Source organism: Kockovaella imperatae, assembly GCF_002102565.1.
Source record: "Kockovaella imperatae strain NRRL Y-17943 chromosome Unknown BD324scaffold_15, whole genome shotgun sequence".
Taxonomy (NCBI): domain Eukaryota; kingdom Fungi; phylum Basidiomycota; class Tremellomycetes; order Tremellales; family Cuniculitremaceae; genus Kockovaella; species Kockovaella imperatae.
This window is the reverse complement of record NW_019028955.1, coordinates 371441-389487: the sequence shown is the minus strand read 5'-3', so window position 1 is coordinate 389487 and position 18047 is coordinate 371441. Positions and strand designations below refer to the sequence as shown.

The 18047-nt window shown below is 51.9% G+C and overlaps 6 protein-coding genes across 6 annotated transcripts; 3 read left to right on the top strand and 3 right to left on the bottom strand.

Annotated features, from left to right (window-relative positions):
* Positions 1 to 331: 331 nt before the first annotated feature.
* On the top strand, positions 332 to 2441 carry BD324DRAFT_664886 (maltose porter; the record flags this gene model as incomplete). The annotated part of the gene is made up of 7 exons (XM_022018909.1): positions 332 to 558; positions 633 to 942; positions 1019 to 1161; positions 1310 to 1336; positions 1415 to 1698; positions 1751 to 2116; positions 2263 to 2441. The coding sequence occupies 7 exons, from the start codon at positions 332 to 334 to the stop codon at positions 2439 to 2441; spliced, it is 1536 nt and encodes a 511-aa protein (XP_021868533.1).
* A 314-nt stretch (positions 2442 to 2755) lies between these two features.
* Positions 2756 to 9300, top strand: BD324DRAFT_646968 (hypothetical protein; the record flags this gene model as incomplete). Its single annotated transcript, XM_022017634.1, has 20 exons — positions 2756 to 3653; positions 4012 to 4192; positions 4259 to 4948; positions 4997 to 5064; positions 5119 to 5232; positions 5282 to 5479; positions 5523 to 5594; positions 5635 to 6583; positions 6625 to 6728; positions 6775 to 7269; positions 7316 to 7423; positions 7463 to 7633; positions 7682 to 7850; positions 7897 to 7971; positions 8019 to 8142; positions 8191 to 8376; positions 8415 to 8517; positions 8565 to 8747; positions 8801 to 8845; positions 8886 to 9300. The coding sequence occupies exons 1-20, from the start codon at positions 2925 to 2927 to the stop codon at positions 9297 to 9299; spliced, it is 5178 nt and encodes a 1725-aa protein (XP_021868532.1). The 5' UTR covers positions 2756 to 2924.
* On the bottom strand, positions 9301 to 10078 carry BD324DRAFT_637251 (NADH-ubiquinone oxidoreductase B18 subunit-domain-containing protein). Its single transcript, XM_022016985.1, has 4 exons — positions 9948 to 10078; positions 9684 to 9767; positions 9600 to 9614; positions 9301 to 9513 (listed from the first exon to the last, which is right to left on the bottom strand). Exons 1-4 carry the CDS (start codon positions 10025 to 10027, stop codon positions 9441 to 9443), a joined length of 252 nt encoding a protein of 83 aa, XP_021868531.1. The 5' UTR covers positions 10028 to 10078; the 3' UTR covers positions 9301 to 9440.
* A 1353-nt stretch (positions 10079 to 11431) lies between these two features.
* BD324DRAFT_174671 (aspartic peptidase domain-containing protein) lies at positions 11432 to 13779 on the top strand. Its single transcript, XM_022012097.1, has 9 exons — positions 11432 to 11804; positions 11872 to 11974; positions 12028 to 12156; positions 12211 to 12301; positions 12355 to 12416; positions 12471 to 12595; positions 12657 to 13144; positions 13209 to 13321; positions 13381 to 13779. Exons 1-9 carry the CDS (start codon positions 11565 to 11567, stop codon positions 13626 to 13628), a joined length of 1599 nt encoding a protein of 532 aa, XP_021868530.1. The 5' UTR covers positions 11432 to 11564; the 3' UTR covers positions 13629 to 13779.
* A 74-nt stretch (positions 13780 to 13853) lies between these two features.
* BD324DRAFT_637247 (hypothetical protein) lies at positions 13854 to 14752 on the bottom strand. The gene has a single exon (XM_022016984.1). It carries the CDS (start codon positions 14500 to 14502, stop codon positions 13921 to 13923), a length of 582 nt encoding a protein of 193 aa, XP_021868529.1. The 5' UTR covers positions 14503 to 14752; the 3' UTR covers positions 13854 to 13920.
* A 1027-nt stretch (positions 14753 to 15779) lies between these two features.
* BD324DRAFT_637246 (hypothetical protein) lies at positions 15780 to 17590 on the bottom strand. Its single transcript, XM_022016983.1, has one exon. It carries the CDS (start codon positions 17289 to 17291, stop codon positions 15939 to 15941), a length of 1353 nt encoding a protein of 450 aa, XP_021868528.1. The 5' UTR covers positions 17292 to 17590; the 3' UTR covers positions 15780 to 15938.
* Between the last annotated feature and the right edge of the window lie 457 nt (positions 17591 to 18047).

Genomic DNA, 18047 nt, shown 5'->3' with positions numbered 1-18047 from the left:
CGGAAGGGTGCACTGGCTCCATGCGTCGATGCGAGAGAGAGAGAGAACAGCTCGCTCCTTCGGTCGGCAAGAGTTTCACCGTTCGTCTGACCATAAGCTTGTTCTATCTCCGAGCTCACACATGGTAAAGACGGAATGGCGTTCATATGACGCACTTTTTTTTCCCCTCCCCCCCCCGCGGCCATAGATTTCGGCTGAACGACCGGTCAAACGAGTCTTGTTACAAACAGTGTAGGTCCCCTGTCGCCCAATCCACCGTCTTCCCGGAAAATCGATTCACTCTCTACCTAGCCCATTCTAACCACCACGCTCGCTTCGTTTGCCGCCCACCATGGGCGTCGTGTCAGAAGTCAAGCATGAAGTCCAACAGAAACCTTTCGCCACAACGGCTCAAATTGAAAATGGAATCCATTCGGACGCCGAAAAATCGAATCTGCGCGCGGAAGCGATGGAAGCGGAAAATGCGGAATATTCAATGACCGTCTTGCAAGCCGTCAAAGCGTATCCTATGGCTTGTCTTTGGGCGGTTCTGATGAGCTCGACGATTATCATGGAATCGTTCTGTGTCTTTCTTTGAGTTGATCCATGAAAATGGAACTTTCTGCTCGAAACAAGCGCTAATGAAGGCTTAGAATCGGTAATTTTGTCGCTCTTCCCGCTTTCAAGCAGCAATATGGAATTATCGACCCAGCGACCGGAAACCACGTTATTGCTACAAAGTGGCAGTCTGCTCTACAGGTGTCTGGGCAGCTCGGAGCGTTAATTGGTGTTTTCATTGCGGGGCCCTTAACCAGTCGAGTCGGCTACAGATGGGCGACAATTATCGGACTCATGGTTTTAAATGGCATGATCGCTGTGTCGTACACTGCGCACTCGTTGCCTCAATTCTTCGCTGGACAGATCCTAGAGGGTCTACCATGGGGTATTTTCATCGCAAACGCAGTGAGTCTTCAGAGAATCTGGCTTGTGGTCGGCCAAAAAGCTTGGTGCATCTGCAATGTGGCTGATCTGTGACTAGCCCGCCTACTGTTCCGAAATTGTGCCTCTCCGACTTCGTGCGCCGGCTACTCAGATGCTCCAAATGTTCTGGGCTATCGGGAGTATCATTGTCCAAGCTGTTAGCTTTGTCTACCAGGACTATCCAGACAGGCGAGCGTACAGGTCAGTCGCCACTGAATTTCCTTTTTTCCCCGCTGACAATGCCACAGTGTCCCTTTGGCTATTCAGTGGATGTGAGTGGCGATCTAGAGTCGACAGCATGCACACTGGTGTTCCATCTGTGACCTCAGACTGACCCGGAACGTCTTAGTTTCCCGACACCCCTGGCCATCGCCATGTAAGTAATCAACCGCCACCTCCGCCCCCTCCGCCACTTCCCCCACCTTTCCCCACTTTTCGCTGATCATCCATTCAGGTTCCTCGCACCTGAATCTCCATGGTGGCTCGTCCGGCATGGCAAATACGATCAGGCCGTCAAATCTGTCAACCGTCTTGGACGTAAATCCAGGCTCAACGCCGTGGACACCGTGGCTATGATGCGACGAGTCGTGTCGATGGAGGCGACAACCAAAAAACCGAATTACCCGGAGCTCTTCAAGGGTACAGATCTCCGACGAACTTTGATCGTCTGCGGTGTCTATGCTGCCCAGAACCTTACTGGTAACCTCATTGCAAACCAAGCTGTCTATTTCTTTCAACGCAGGTCTTCCGATGCAGCTCTTTAGAACAGCTAGCTGACCCCCCACCGCAGAATCTGGAGTCGGTGAACGCCTGTCTTTCGCCCTCGGTCTCATCACCTCCGGCCTCCAGACCGTCGCCGTCATCTCCTCATGGGTTCTCACTACCTACTTCGGCCGACGACCTATCTATCTCTGGGGCTCAGCATTCAACCTCGTCATGCTGCTGTCTCTTGGTATCGCCGCTTCAGTCCCAAGAACCCATGCATCGACTCTGGCACAAGCCTCACTGGGTCTTATCACCAGTGTGGCTTTTACAGTAGCCGCTGCGCCCGCGTCTTGGGCTATCATCGGAGAGACCTCTGCCATCCGACTCAGACCTCTGACCACTGGTATTGGCCGTGCGACGTACTACATCGTTGAGATTCCGTGTATCTTTTGTGAGCGGTTTTGGATTAGCAATATTGGCGCTGAAATGCTGACTGTCACCTCAACAGTGGCTTCTTACATGCTCAATCCAACCGGTGGAGATTGTGAGTGCTGCAAATTCTCCTCAACATCGATTGAGGCTGACTGGTCGACTCAGTGGGAGGCAAGTGCGGTTACGTCTGGGGAGGTACCGCTCTCATTTGCCTTGTGGTGGCCTACTTCCAACTGCCAGAAATGAAAGGCAGATCATACCGAGAAATTGATATTCTGTTCAAGCGACGTGTACCGGCTCGTAAATGGAGACAGACAGAGCTCTCGATCAATGACGATCAGTAGAGTCTTTCAACCAAAGAATCATACCTGTAGCGATATAGTCTTTGTAAAGCAATCCTCGCACTCCCTAGGTCCCAAACCCTAGTTTCAACATGTCAACATGTAGCACATTTACAATGCCCTGCAAACGGGCGTGGCATTCACGCAGTTCAGCCGCCCTTACAGCCCGCTTATGCATAGACCCGATCATACTAGCGGCGATTGATGATTAGAATCAGAATTACATGTGCCACAACTGCCACAAAAACCCATTCGGTTGAAGCGCGTCATCGGTTGCAAAAAGGTGGCCAAGTAGGTCTTCTGGCTCACTTGTGAACCACTCTGAAAGTCATCCATCCCCCTTGTTCAACTAGATCATCAAGAGGATAAGGCCAATCCGAGCATTGCGCAGAGGGGGTGCAGCTGCGGTAGTTGTGCGTCCCCACATATCAGGACCCGCAACGTTTGGCCACCTCGATCGAGTTTAGATTCGGCTTAGTTGGCATCATGTCAGCCGGTCCACGGGACTCGCATCCCACCCACGGCGAGGCCGATGGGTCGCCTGCCAACTCTTCTGCCGTTGGAAACCATCATATACCAGGAGCCAAATACCAGCCGCCATTCGCTCCACAGGGTACAGATCCTCCACCACCTCAAGCGCATCATCCCAACGCTGAAGCATTCCTCAATGCGGCTGCTAAACACACTTTTCCCGATACGTCGGCACCTCGGGCTGACGAAGGGGAATCTACACCATCTGCTTCGTCTGAGGACCTTGCACCGGCTCAGATCGAATCGCCAGCTGCTGAGGATGAACAAAAGCCCATAATCAAGGGGACTCCTCTGGATGAAATGAAGACACCAATGCTGGAAAGGGGTCTCAGTGGAAACTTATCGACCCTTTCAGAGAAGTCTGATGAGACCTTGTCGACGAGACAACAGGGATCAGCCAACCAAGATGGTTCGCCCTCTGGCGATACGCCTTCAGATCGTCTCCATGCCCCTCCCGAAGTACAGAGACAGGACACTTCGGATACTCTTCGACAGAAATCTTCCATTCCAACGCTTAGGGTCCCGGCCGAAGAAGCAGGAGGCAGCAATTCGAGCCCAGCCAATGAATCCTCTTCACGACCTAGATCAAGTACGGATGTTGGAGGGCTCACGTCCAGACGAGGTCCGAGGAGATCGCGTTCGAGGACAGAAGTCGCCCCGCCTCAAGACAGGGACATTGGCTCGGTGAGTAGGCCTTGATTTCATGTACACACATATACCACGTCCTCTGGTGAAGCCTTCCGCCGAAGCGCTACGCGCTTTGTCATGCTAGTCCGGCTTGACATTCGGACCACTGCCATTCCCATCATGGGCTTTTCACGGCTCAAGGTCTCCCTTTGAGGCCGTTTCAGGATCTCCCTTGTACCTCCTTTCGCCTCTCACATTCTCGGTCGCCTCCCCGACTGTGGTTTTGTCTGTTAGCAATGCTGACTCAACGTTTTCCTTGCGCCCCTTTATCATGATTGGTCACTCTTGGCTGTCTCGACCTCGTCCATGACGCCTTCTCCGCCTCTTCCCCATGCTTCGCAATTGGCTTTCAAAGGTTCGGATGGGAGCCTCGGCATTGTTCTCCGCCCTCAACGCCTTGCCATGGGACGCTGACGACTCGGACGGACCGTCAAGTGACGAAGAAGAGCCTATGTCTCGCCCTCGTCCAATCGCCAAAGGCCAGAAGGCGCATGCAGATCATTCTGAAAAGGCTCCCCGTAGAGAACGGCCACGAGGTGAGTCGCCAGCGGCAGCTGAAATGCACGGTCGAGGTGTAGCTTGCACTGACTGTTTGCTGTCAGTGTCCCGACTCCACTCGTCTCTGCATACTATCCGACCAATGGGTTCAGCAACAGCCGACGAGGATATGGTCGAAGTGCCTCCTGCTTCTGCCTACGGCTCGCCTTCTGGCGAGTACAGTCATCATTTACATTTCCCCTTCCGAGAGAACACCATCGCTCGGCGTGCTCGGTCTCCAGGCCAATCTGAGCTGGCATACCAATTTGCAGAAGCCGCACGAAGGCGGAAATTGTCGCTCGAAGGCAAAGAAGATGTACCGGACATTTTGGGGGATATCGGAGAAGTTCCACCGCCCAGGAAAGAAGGCGACGAACTCGTTGTGTCTCCGGGCATCGAGGATGTCATAAGCCGTGATGATAAGGCTGCACGAGCAGCGGTCGAGAACCGAGTAGCCCGTGAGCAGGGAATCGGCAGATTAGAAGAGGAGGAAGAGATCGGTCAAACGGCAGATCCACAGACTCTTCGATCGATTCAGTCTCGCGAAAGGAGCGTCTCGGACGCCAACGCGGACGCTGCCCTTCGAGAGGGAACAGATGAGGATGAGATCATTGAGGAGAGGATGGAAGAAAACACTGAAGAAAGGAGGAGATCGAGACGAGAGATTTTGAGTCAGAAGCTCATGGAGGTGTTCGGGTTGGAAGAGCGAGAGGAAGTTCTGGAGGAGATGAAATGCTGGCTGTTGAGGAGCGTCAGTGAGTGATACCGCCAACACCCCGTGATTAGTGCTCACTCTTGCACAGTGCTCAAGGGTTACATGTATCTCACAAAGAAACATATCTGTTTCTTCGCTCACATGCCGGATAAAGAGGTGAGCGCTTCAAAGGTCGCTTCCGTGGAACTCCTCTGATCCCCCTCTGCACAGAATCTTGTAGTAAAGACGGGAGCTCTGTATAAGAAAGCCTCGCGGACAAAGCTCAACAGCAAATATTGGGTCGTATTGAAGAACGATGTGTTGAGTTGGTATGAGAGTACAGCGGTAGGTCATGAGCATTCCCAAGACGAGAGTTTCTCCTGAGCCTTGGCAGGATCCATACTTTCCCAAGGGGAACGTGTCGCTGCAGTACGCGTCTAGCTGCGATCCTATCGACGAGACTCGTTTCAAGCTTCGAACCTCGGAGCGCAACTATACATTTACCGCGGACACGGAGAAGTCGAGAGACGAATGGATCAAGGCGATCGAAAAGGTCATGTTCAAGACACAGCATGAAGGAGAATGCGTCAAGGTGAGAAAATGCTAGGACGAGGGTCTCACTGACCCATCTTTAGCTGATCATCCCTCTCGAGGCGGTGCTGGACATTGACAAGTCTCCGACTTTGGAATTCGCTGATACCATCGAGGTGGGTCCGATAATGTCTGCAGGGCTGATCGCTTCCACAGGTCAAATGCGTCGACTCTGATGACCAAATGTCTGTTGATTCATACTTTTTTGCGTGCTTTCAGGACACCGATCACGCTTTCAACTCCATTCAACAGCTGCTTGACGATCGACCGTCCGTTGATCTGCCCCGAGTCTCGTCGCGATTCTCATTCGGCGACCATGGTGACCGGGACGGCAGCAGTTCAGATTCGGACGACGAAGAGACACGATCGTCCAAACACAAACGATCTGGACCACTTGGCCTACGCAAAGTTGCAGCTATACTCAAGCCTGTCATACCAGGGATTGGACATTCAAGTTCTGATCATGACAAGGATAAGGCTTCCGACGACAGCAAGTCGAGCTTCTCGATCCCTTTCGTCGGCCGACACAAACCGTCCAACGATAGTCTCGAAACCCTTCGCACAGATGATCATGCTCAGAACACGACACCGGCTACATCCCAGAATGACGACGACCAGGATGATGGCTACCCTCCGCGACAGAACGGTCGACCTCCAAAGGGGATGGACGAGTCTGGAGGCAAGAGCTGGGGTCAATGGATCAAGAAGCCTACGACAAAAATCTTTGGCACCTCATCGGGATCGTCCACTTCGTTGGCCCACAAGACCTCCCATGGATCCAGTACAGAGGTCGAACGATCCCCGCGATCGTCGACACATCGACCACGGAAACAATCCTCCGTCACTGAAGTGGTGGAGCCATTCTCTCACGTCGAGATGGACGAAGCGGATGACGAGTTGTCGCTTGGTCGTAAGGATCACTCGGAAGAGATCCCAAGAATGTCTTTCTCCTCGGAACATGAGCATGAAGCCGGTACGAGTGGGCAAAGCAAATCTGATTACGACATGATGGAGCGAAGTGAGAGTGGCGCGAAAGAGGACGAGGATATGGCGAACAAGTTTAGAAGCGTCTTTTCTCTCCCTGACAAGGAAGAATTGATCGAACGTGAGACCATTTCTCGCCAGCGCAGCTCACTCATTTTATAGATTTCCCCGGATACCTCTATCGCGTTCTTCCGGTGTCAGGCAGATTCTTCATCTCGACAAATTATTTCTGCTTCCGATCTTCCCAACTATTGTACAAGACCAAGGCAGGTGCACCTCAACGCTCACACCCCCTGTGCTGACTCTTACCAGATGATCGTGCCTATTCGCGACTTGTACGGTCTCAAGGCTCAGAAGGCCTTCCGCTTTGGTCACTCCGGTCTCATCGTAGTCATCAAAGGGCACGAAGAGCTCTTCCTCGAATTTTCCTCTTCTAAACGCAGGAAAGCTTGTGTAGCAATGCTAGAAGAGCGAATGGAGGACGTACGGCTGGAGGCCATGTCCGATTCGGATGAGGATGAAGACGGGTCAAAGACGCTGGCGACGAGAATCATGGAAGACTTGGACGAATCTGTTCCCATGGAGAATCGCACAGGACCTGGACCGGGTGTCTCGCCATCGCCCATGTTTGGCAGTACAACCAGCACATTTCTGGAGTTCAAACCTGATCCCATGACCATCACTTGTCTGACCATAGGAAGTCGAGGGGATGTACAACCTTACATTGCGCTGTGTAAAGGTTTGCAAGCTGAAGGACATCGAACGAGGATTGCGACTCATGGTGAATACAAGGACTGGGTCGAAGGCGTGAGTCTATTCCGCTCACACACCGACCGGCCTGACATTTCAATAGCATGGTATCGAATTTGCCAGTGTCGGCGGCGATCCTGCAGAATTGATGCAGATGTGCGTTGACAATGGCATGTTCACTGTTTCTTTCCTTAAAGAGGGCTTGCAAAAGGTAGATTCTGTCATCAGATCAGTACCTGACACCTCGTAGTTCCGCGGCTGGTTAGACGACTTGCTAAATTCGTCTTGGGAGGCGTGTCAGGATTCCGATCTGCTCATTGAAAGTCCGAGTGCTATGGGTGGTATTCACATCGCCGAAGCGCTGCAGATACCGTACTATCGAGCATTTACCATGCCGTGGACTAGAACCCGAGCGTATCCGGTGAGTCACCTGCTGATGCATGGAAAGACCTCTGACAAGCGCCCGCAGCACGCTTTCGCCGTCCCTGAGCACAAGCGAGGAGGATCTTATAACTACATGACATACACCATGTTTGATCAAGTCTTCTGGCGTGCAATTTCCGGGCAAGTCAATCGATGGCGAAAGCATACCTTGGGTCTTGATGCAACCACATTTGACAAGCTGGAGCAGCATAAAGGTGAGACTGGACACGATCATGATGGTCATCGGCTGACACTGCATAGTACCGTTCCTATACAACTTCTCGCCCAACGTCGTGCCTCCTCCACTCGACTGGACAGAGTGGATCCATGTGACAGGTGTGACAGCTCACAAGGTCATCACTATCCACGCTGACCTCTGCCAGGATACTGGTTCCTCGAAAACGCCGATGAAGGCTCTTCCAAAGACAAATCGGAGTGGAAACCTCCTGAGGGGTTGCTCGAGTTTATCGACAAGGCGCACAAGGATGGCAAAAAGGTCGTCTACATGTGAGCTGCGGTGCGCTGATCTCGACATTGCGGCTGACGAGACAAAAGTGGCTTTGGCTCGATCGTCGTCTCTGATCCTGAGGCCATGACTCGTTGTGTCGTCGACGCCGTTGTTGATTCCGGTGTGTGTGCCATTCTCTCCAAGGGGTGGTCAGACAGAGGCAGCAAAGCCAAAGGCGAGAGCAACGGAGATTCCGATGGCGCGGACGGCGTCAAGTATCCGCCAGAGATCTTGTAAATCTCGTTCAAAGGCCCATACTGATCGCCTTCAGCTCTATCGATTCGATCGATCATACTTGGTTGTTCCCTCGTATTGACGCTGCGTGTCACCATGGTGGAGCTGGAACTTCGGGAGCGAGTCTGCGTGCCGGTATCGTGAGTCGCATACAACGTTGAGAAACGTCATGCTCACCTTGATCTAGCCGACAATCATCAAGCCATTTTTCGGCGATCAGGCGTTCTGGTCTGAACGAGTCGAATCTCTCAACGTCGGATCAGCTGTTCGCAAACTCAATCCGGAGAACCTTGCCGAAGCTCTGCGTAAGGCGACATCGGATGAGAAGCAGGTCGCAAAGGCAAAGGTCGTGGGGGAGATGATCCGCAAGGTGAGCCAAGTGGATATGAACTACTTTGGGTCGTCACTGACGCGGTCTCGCAGGAAAATGGAGTGGCACGGGCCATTGAAGCCATCTATCGAGATCTTGTGAGTCGGTCTCACGTCTCGTCCATCTAACACAATTCAGGAATACGCCAAATCCCTGATCAAGCCTTTGCCGTCTGAAGACAAGCATCTGTCCAAAACGAACAGTCTGCTCCATCCTCTCGGAATAGAGTTGGAGAAGCTTGCCCCCAAACTGACTCCGATGTCGTCTCGGAACAAGGATCAAGCATCGACACGCAAGGCTCGTTCTGGATCGGACGCAAGTGATCAGACGACTTCTGCAGCCCAATCGACGACTTCGCTTCCTGATTCCAAGAATCATTCGCGTTCCCAATCGGAAGCCCAGTCGAGTGTTGCGAACACTCATTCGAGTCCTCAGTCATCTGCAGAAGGAGGCTACGGTGGACTCAACGGACACGGGAATGGCGATACGAGTGATAGTGGAAGTTGGGACGTGTTATCCGAGCGTGAGGGAGGTGGAAACCATAGCCGATAAGAATGGTTGTGCACAGTGTAGCCTAAGGAATACACCATTTCCAGTTTATACAGCCCTGAATACTGTTGTTTGTAGCAAACATGCACACGTCTCATGCCATGTGAGCCGCCATTGCGAGAGCTGGCGACAAGCTGCAATGCCCTACTCGTCCTCTGCTCCTGCTAATGCTGCCGCCTTCTTTTCCTTTTGCAGTACCTTTGCCCTTCTGAGGAAGCTGCGAAAGAGTCAGCTGTGTAGAGACTCAAAGACGCTCAGAGGCGAGGCTCCGTTTCATGAATCAATCGGCAATTCATCACTCACTCTTGATACTGACACCTACGAGATTTTGAATCAGTACGGGACCATCAAGGGCATGCACCCATCTGACAAAGAATCCCGACTCACTTCTCATACGTATGTCTCTCGTCTTCACATTTCCACGGAGCGTAATTCTCCCTATGTCTGCATTTGTTGAGTGGTATGAGAAGTCTGGCATAAGAGTATCAGTTTATACTCTTCCCCAAAATACCGCGCTGATGTTCAGACTGAGCGAGACACAGAGCAAGGTCAATTGGGCACTTTCAGAACCGGAGATGAAAGTTACATGAGACGAATCGGACATCTTCATCCCATTTATCCCTCCCAAACAGGGAAGACCACCAGACTCACGCTGAACATTGATCTCTCCATTGTAGTGGAACCCTGTTGATCATCATCTCCTCTTGCGAGGCAGTATTGGAAGAGACCATGTTTGGAAGGGTGCGTCTCTGGACTCGGAGATCAGTCCAGCTAAGGGATGATAGCAGCAGGTCAGAGGTTGGAACCGGGGGCTGCCTGACAGCGGAAGCAAATTGCCCCGTCCCAGCTTGCGGCCGTGGGAAACCACATCTGGCCTTACGTCATCAAATATCGACCCGACTGTCTTTTTTCTTTTTTTTGGGCGAGGTGAACATTAGATGGCTGATCCACTAGGAGTCTTGACAAGTGTCTTCAACGCTATCTCGCATGCGTAACACTTGGAGATACGCTGTATTGCCTAGCTTGGTGGCGATGGACACTAGTGACAGACTGATCTGAGCGTCAGAGGTAAAGGGAGTGGGGCTCTTCAAGGCTCCCTCTCCGTCGTCATGGAATCTGCAAAAATTCCACACCAGTTGGAAACGGCTGGATGGCCCGAGGACGCATTTGCTAACCGTGTTCAAGAGGTCTCCAGGGAACTGTAGTGAAGGCAATCTTGGAGCCATTACAACAAGTTGACATTCATTAGGTCGAGGTCCATTAACGAGCTTGGTCAAATGCGGATTGTCAAGAAACCTCCCGGTGCCGGTGCCGCAGGCCCTCCCTCCCTAGACTACGAAGATTTCCAGGTAACCTTATATACCCTTGCATCACACCAGACAACCCAAGCTGCTAGCGTGATTACCTCATAACTTGATTCTTTCTCGCATCTGGCTAAGATCAACTTCTTGGTCCCGGCAGGCTGGACAAATTGACGTATCTGAGATATGCCATATCTTGTTCAAATAGTCTGAACTTCTCAACTTCGTTCTGTTCTCTTGGTATTCTCATCCTCATTCAACTGTATCGCAGCTGGTCTGCGACTGACATCCTTTTCAGCTCACAACTGTACAAAGCCTCTCTGTGCTGGTCACAACCTAGATCCTACTGTATTCCTATCAGCTTCGACATTGCCTCAGCATCATTCAACTACCTTGCATACATCCCTGACATTTGGACCGACGCATCGACGACGACTTTTCCAAGAAGACGACTTTTCCGACCCACAGCGCTTTAGCAGGCCTACTGTGTACATTCAGCACCGCTATATTACCCGACCGATACGCATTATTCTAGAACCACGGCACGACTGTCGCGCTCGACTGAACGCTTCACACCGATCACCCAACTACCATGCAGATCTGGACATCTGCAGGAGTCATTGCTGCCCTCCTCCCATCACTGATATGGGCAGCTCCCGCCCCAGTGGCTGAAGAGCCACTACATAAGCTTGAGCTTAGAAAGATCCCAAATAGACGAGATGGCGAGGTGAATGGGCCCCGATCCTGAATCTCTTCTGCCTGTGAAGCGCTGACCCCGCCTAAGCATCCCCATATGGCCTTCCAACGACACCATAATGCAGCCGTCAAACGACTCTTGAAATTCAGTATGTCCTCGCGAGCACGAGTATCCATTAGGCACTATGGCTGATGATGTCCAGCTGGACGAGATATCCCGGAAGGCACATTCTTCGAGGAACGCACCCTTCAAAGAGTGAGTCAACGCCGCATGTCATCGATTGATCCCTCTTTCCAGCGACAAGCGATAGATGGTCTTGACGCTGGACTCGACCAGATCATCATTGGTCTTGATGGAGAAAATGATAATGATAGCGATGGAGTGGATGACGATATTCCCTCTGGATGTAGCGACAGTGACGATGAACAGATCATCCAGAGCTTAGAAGAGCGACTATGGTATCCTCCCTCTCCAACGAACAATGTCGTCGCTAGACCGAAGTTTAACCTAGTGAGTTGTTCGACCTAGCCACTGCTACAGCTCTTGCAAGTCATGCGACTGCTGACCGTCTTGCCAGGCTCTAGAGATCTCTGGAGGCGGTATCACCCCAAGTACCACCAGCGGAGGTGATGAGCCCAGTGCGGCCAACGCCGCTGCTGCCGTTGCCACGACCATCACCGGTGAGTCGTATCGTTCGATAGGTCCTTGCGACATGACTGAGCATCGCCGTCAGCATCCGGAAGCAACGCCAATGGATTTTCTCAGCTTGAATATGCCGCTTTGACTGACGGTCTCATCACAAATTCAACGAGCGCCTTGGTTAAGGGTGGATTGCCGTATAATATCGAATTCAACGACGTCGGTGAGTGTGATCCTTTTGAGACCTCCACCCGGCCCAGATTTGATGCCTTGTTAGGTTATATGGCCGATGTACAGATTGGGACACCACCAAGGACGTTTGTCTTCCTCATGGATTCTGGAAGTGCAGATACTTGGGTCCCATCGACGTGAGTCATTCCGGTCTGCAGAGATGACGAGTACTGACGTACTCTCTACATAGACAATGTGGCGCTCAATGTGGCAGTCACACTGCTCTCGGATCCGACGTCAGTAGCACCTTTCGTGAGTTCCCTGCTCCGGGCTCCCGACATCAGATCCCTGACGACCGCGATACAGAGGCATCAGGTCAACAATGGGCTACTCAGTACGGCTCTGGATCCGTCGCTGGAGTGCTCTGTTCAGACGACATGAGTATAGCGGGGATGAAGTTGCAAAACAAGGTCTTTGGCGTCTCGCTCCAGGTGAGTAGCTCCGGTCCGCCAGACATGCGAGGCTTTTGACACTCTGTTTGTTTGGTCGCAGGAATCGGTTCAATTTAGCTCCAAAACCGTCCCCTTTGACGGCCTCATGGGTCTCTCCTTTGACAAATTGTCCAACCAAGGTGTCATTACGCCTATTGAAGCGCTCGCTCAATCTGGTCTCGTCAAATCATCTATCATGGGGTACGCTTTGGGCAGAGTAGCAGACGGAAACAATGATGGAGAAATCGTCTTTGGTCAAGCCGACCCCAACAAGTTCGATCCATCTACAACCCAGACTATGGCAGTCTCGTCGAGTAACGGATTCTGGCAAGTCCCCCTTGGGGCAGTCATCGTCAATGGAGATACCGTCGTGTCTGGACGACAGGTCATTTTGGATACAGGCACCAGTCTGATGGTCGCTCCGGAGCCAGACGCGGATGCGTTTCATGCTCAGATTGCTGGATCACAAAGCTTGGGCAATGGAATGTACAGTATACCTTGCACGACAGAGGCCAAGGTGTTCTTTCAATTTGGAAACGCGGCATTTCAGTGAGTGTGTTACTGTACAGAAGTGGCCATCTTCAAGCCGTGTAGCTGACCAGTCTTCATTCAGGATGGACGTCCAGGATCTCTTGTTCCAACCTACGACGAGCGATCTCACCGGGCAATGCGTTTCGTCCCTGTCAGCAGGCACAGTGACGGACGATCAAACCTGGCTCCTGGGAGGTGAGCCAAAGTCTTTCAGAAGAAGCCAGAGCATGTTGAAATTGATCCCCTCCATCCAGATGCGTTCTTGAAGAACGTCTACTTCACGACCTCGGTGGCAGACAAGACGGTTCAATTATCGGCTCGGACAGACGTTCCTGATTCTTCATCTTTTGGTAAATCAAATTCGGCAGCCGCTGTACAAGCCCTCAAGGAGAATACAAAGACGGGTGGTGCGGCCCTTCAACGGAGGGACATTGGTCGATCAAAAGGATGGGGACTGATGACTGCTGGTGGTCTTGCCGCGTACTTTGCACGGCTGTTCTGAGGGATTTGGCAAGCACGCAGGAAAATTTGTACAGTACATAGTTGGGAGGTGCCGTTTAGATTGTTAGTGCAGTGCAAATTAGACCTTTCTAAGCGGCAAATCAAAGACAGATGTAAGACAATCTAGAATGCATGCGCAGACAATGAGCTAGTCGCTACAGGATACCGAGCCAGAATGAGAAGAACAAGAAATTATCAAGTGGAGCGATACAGCAAAGACCCAAGAGAATGCCCAAAGGAGAGACCAGCTCGTGTCATGATTGAAGGCTCAGCTACGGTACACACCAGTAGCCTTAGAGAGAGTCTGGAAACACCATGGGAACATCATCATCCATATCTGCCCAGCAGATCGTGGAGGCAGGCACTGAAGTTGGGGATGATCGGTCGAGTTCGAGCTCTAGCCCGGGTTGGAGGGCTGAATGGGGTTCGGCAGTAGGAGGGGCATATTCTGATGATGGGAATACCATGGGGAAATCATCATCCATGTCAGCCCAATCAGTTTTGGATAAAGAGATCGAGGGAGCGGTTGACTCCTCCATTTCGAGCCCGAGGCCGATACGCGACTGAGGGTTGGGAGATGGTAAGATTGAAGACGAGGGGGAGTCAGAGGCGTCTCTCCAAGTCCCTTCAAGTGTCAAGGAAGGAGGTGTTTCGAGGAGTTCTTGACCTTGCGAGATTGAATCGTCGTCGGGTGATACAGGAAGCATTTCGGGCGTTGGAGGAGTGAGATAGACGGATGGAAGACCGACAAGCTCGTCCTCGATGATCGGATCAAGTTGTTCGTGAAAGGCATGGGTGATCTTTTCGTTGTAAGTCTTGTAATAATCGTACAGTCGTTCCATATCTTCTTCGTCGGAATCGGAATCTGAGAGCATGTCGGACCGCGTCGAGTCACATTCGCCAGACTGTGACTCGGACACGGAGTCGGACACGGATTCGGGATCAGACTCTGAGTCAGAATCATCTGCAAATAGATCCGCATAATTGTCCAGCTCAGCTTGAACCGCTTCAATCTCGCCTGGCGTGAAATGGTCATTTGCAGGTGGGGATTTTCGAACAGATTTCAAGCCATCGCGATAGAGGTACTCTGCAGGCACAATGATCTGCACCGGCAGTTCAGGAAAGATGCACAGTAGGTAGCCCTGGACCGTTTCACAGATGCTCATGGAGATAAACCAGACGAGTAGAGTGATTGGGGATTCAAGGATGAAATGGATGAACCAACTTGACGCGTGGAAAATGACTTTTTGAATCCATGGAATGTTAAAAGAAATTGTCATGGACAATCTGATGCGAGCGACACCACCAGCTCCAATCTGATGGGAGACTGTAATCTGTGGACCATTGGATGGATCAAGCAGCCGAACTACGAGCTTGTACATTCCAAGCGCGCGTTCATACGCGTCGGTCACCATGAAAATGATCCGGAACGTCAAGATGATCATCTGCATGGTCAAGAAGATGCCAATGAATGCTAGACTTGGCAGGATGTGAGGGAGGCTGAAGCAGTTGTCAGAACTGTAGCTCAGGTGAAGATTGGTGATCGACTTACGAGGAGTTCATGGTGTTGAGGGGTTTGGATGCAAGGTTGTCTGGTGGCGACCGGCGCAGGGGGGCACGATCTTGCAACTGGATGGAGTGAGGTGGATGTGGTATGGCAGAGGTTCTTCGTCTGGATAGAATCGGGAAGGGATGGGATAAAGTAGTCTGGATGGACGACGAGGGAGTTGAATGATTGGGTAGGTGGATGAAGTGCAATGTCAAGAAGGAAGAACATGGAGAAAGAGATTCTTATCTATGCCTTTTTCCCCCTTTCCACGAGATTTCGTAATGTTGGACGCGTCCCGCATCGCGACGCGTCGCGTCGTCTTTTAGCAGGCGTGCCGCTCAGATATCTCTCTCTACCTTTATCCGATATGGGACACTCAGTGCATAGCACTCCACCTCGGGCATCGTGATATATGGCGCTGCCAGCTGCAGCAGCTGCTGTCGCTGCTGTTGCTTGAGAATGAACTGGTGCCACTGCGAGAAAACGGAAATTTTTCTTTGAAAAAGGGGTAATGTGTTTCAGAAAAAAGAAAGGAAAAAAAAAAGGCACGGAATAAAATCAGCTGATCACATCAGAAGAGAATGGATCGGGGTTGCCATTGCACACCGGCTTAACATGTATGACTATGTATGAGAGAGCATTGATGTATATGTATACCAACAAAATCGATACAGGATCCCCAGAAAGAGAGAAGGGCAATCAGGTCAAACACCGCATACAGTACATTTGTCTCTCCTAAGGACCCCTTGTTCTTACCCCGCCTCAAAACTCAATCATGGAGATATCCGTCTGGCCTAACGCTGAATAAAAGCTCGATTCACTCTTGCCACCCATTGAATCTATGCTGACTCGCTTGAGCATAGGGTTCAAAGGTCCTTGCGTGTGGTGCGAGTGGAACCCATCTTCGAGGGTTGGCGTATCTAATGAAAATTGATGATCCGAACTGACGGAAGGCGAATGATGTCCATGTTGCTGATGCGATGTCCACGGTGTACCGTGATCGTTGGCAGAGGAGGATGAATAGGGCGTCGTTGTCGGAGAGCAAGAATCAGAGGAGGAGAGCACAGGGTCAGAATTGGATGGGTTGAGAGAGGTGGAATCATCGTCCCCAGGCAGTGAGCCACGTCTGGATGACGAAGACGAAGCGGAAGAGCTTGCTGTACTTGTCGCACTGTGTAGAGACTCAAGGATGATTTCCCGTTTGGCCGGATCGAGAATATCGTCAATGTCCAATGATTCTGAGATGGTAGACAGGATCAATGTACCCGTTGATGTGTTGGCTTGAGACTCGACAAGTGCGGAGGGTACATCTACAGCAGTGGAGGAGGGGAGGTCGATAGTGGAAGTTCGAGCCCCAGTCGAGCCAAAGAGGAAGGTAGACGAGGCCGTAGAAGCTCGTGAGTCCGGTCGAGGTGAGGACGTAGCTCGTCGAGACCACTTCTGAGTACCAAGCTTCGATATGGAGGATTTCCAAGAGGCCGCAGAGGTCGTCGAAGTTGACGCAGAGAGCGGCAAAGTAGTATCGACCGTGGGTTCATCGAGCAAAGGCGTCGACGGCAGAGAAATCGATGCCGGAATGATGCGTTCAGGTTCTGAGGATGAAGGAGTAGTAATCTTGTTACTGCCCATCCTCGATTTCAGCTTGCCAAAGACTGCTTTGGATCGCTTGAGCGTAGGTGCTGCCGTCCTTGGCGGGACGACAGGTGCGATAACTTCATCGATCGCGGCTTCGGGGTTGTCTGCGCAGTAGGGATGTTGTTCAAGGACGATTGGCGCATTCGCTGATTTCTTGGAGGACTTGACGAGTGGCTCCTCAATCGCTGAGGCTGACTCGCTTTGCTGCAGAGTCTCAAACACGGACGTGTGAAACTCGTACGTCGTTCCGAAATGCGTTTTGCGTGGAGATGACAAGCTCCTTATTCTCTCTGGAATATCAGGTCGACCTTTGACGAGTCCGATCCGAGTACGCTTTCCAAAAGTCCCATTGCGTCCAAGTGATCCAAGGACGCCGCCTCCGGTAAAGTTCTCAACGGGTAGATCGCTCTTGATGCTTCCTGCTGGTGACTCCATACTGCCCAGATCGGAGCTCGACGACGGGGCACTGGAGTCGATCATCGATGGCAGATGAGGTGTTGACCCTCCGACCTGTTTGAGATGTTCGATACCTGTCCCAGGGCCATAGATGGAGCTCTTGCGTCTACGAGGACTGCTGTTGGTTCCTCCTCCGAGACCTCCGGAAGAGCGTCTAACTCGATGGAGGAAGAGCTGTCGTTTGGGCGAAGAAGATATGGGTGAGGAGGAAGACGACGAGGGGGATCGCTGAGGTCCACCTGCCCATCCATTGCCTTCTGGTCTGACACCTGGAGAAGCCAACAATGGGATCTCGGCGAGACGAATCCGAGCGCCATTTCCTCGAAGTGAGAGTGAAGAGCTAGACGTGCTCTTCCTCACGACTCTGCCGTTGTACCTAGAGCGCGAAGAGGTAGAGACGTCAGAAGAGGGAGAGGATGCACGAGATGAGGCGAGGTCGATCGTCGGTGATTTGGGGGGCAGATCGAGAATGTACCGCTGAGCGTTGGACTGAGCGAGTTCGAATTGAAGTTGTGACGTGTCGAGCGAGTCGGGTGTCGAAGTTGTAGGGAAGGGAAGGGTGGATCCAGCGGCGGAAGATTTCCAAGAGACGTGAGTAAATGTCCCTGGAAGAGGTGCAGATATTCGCAGTCCATCAAGCGATAGGTGATTTGGACGAGATTCGAGCGTAGACGAGTCGTGCACGGTCGGTGAGGACGGCGCAGAGCCAACTTCAGACTCTAGTTCCAAGAGAAGAGCTGAAGGGACGGGCTTTCGATGGACTTTACGGAGTTGCAGAGG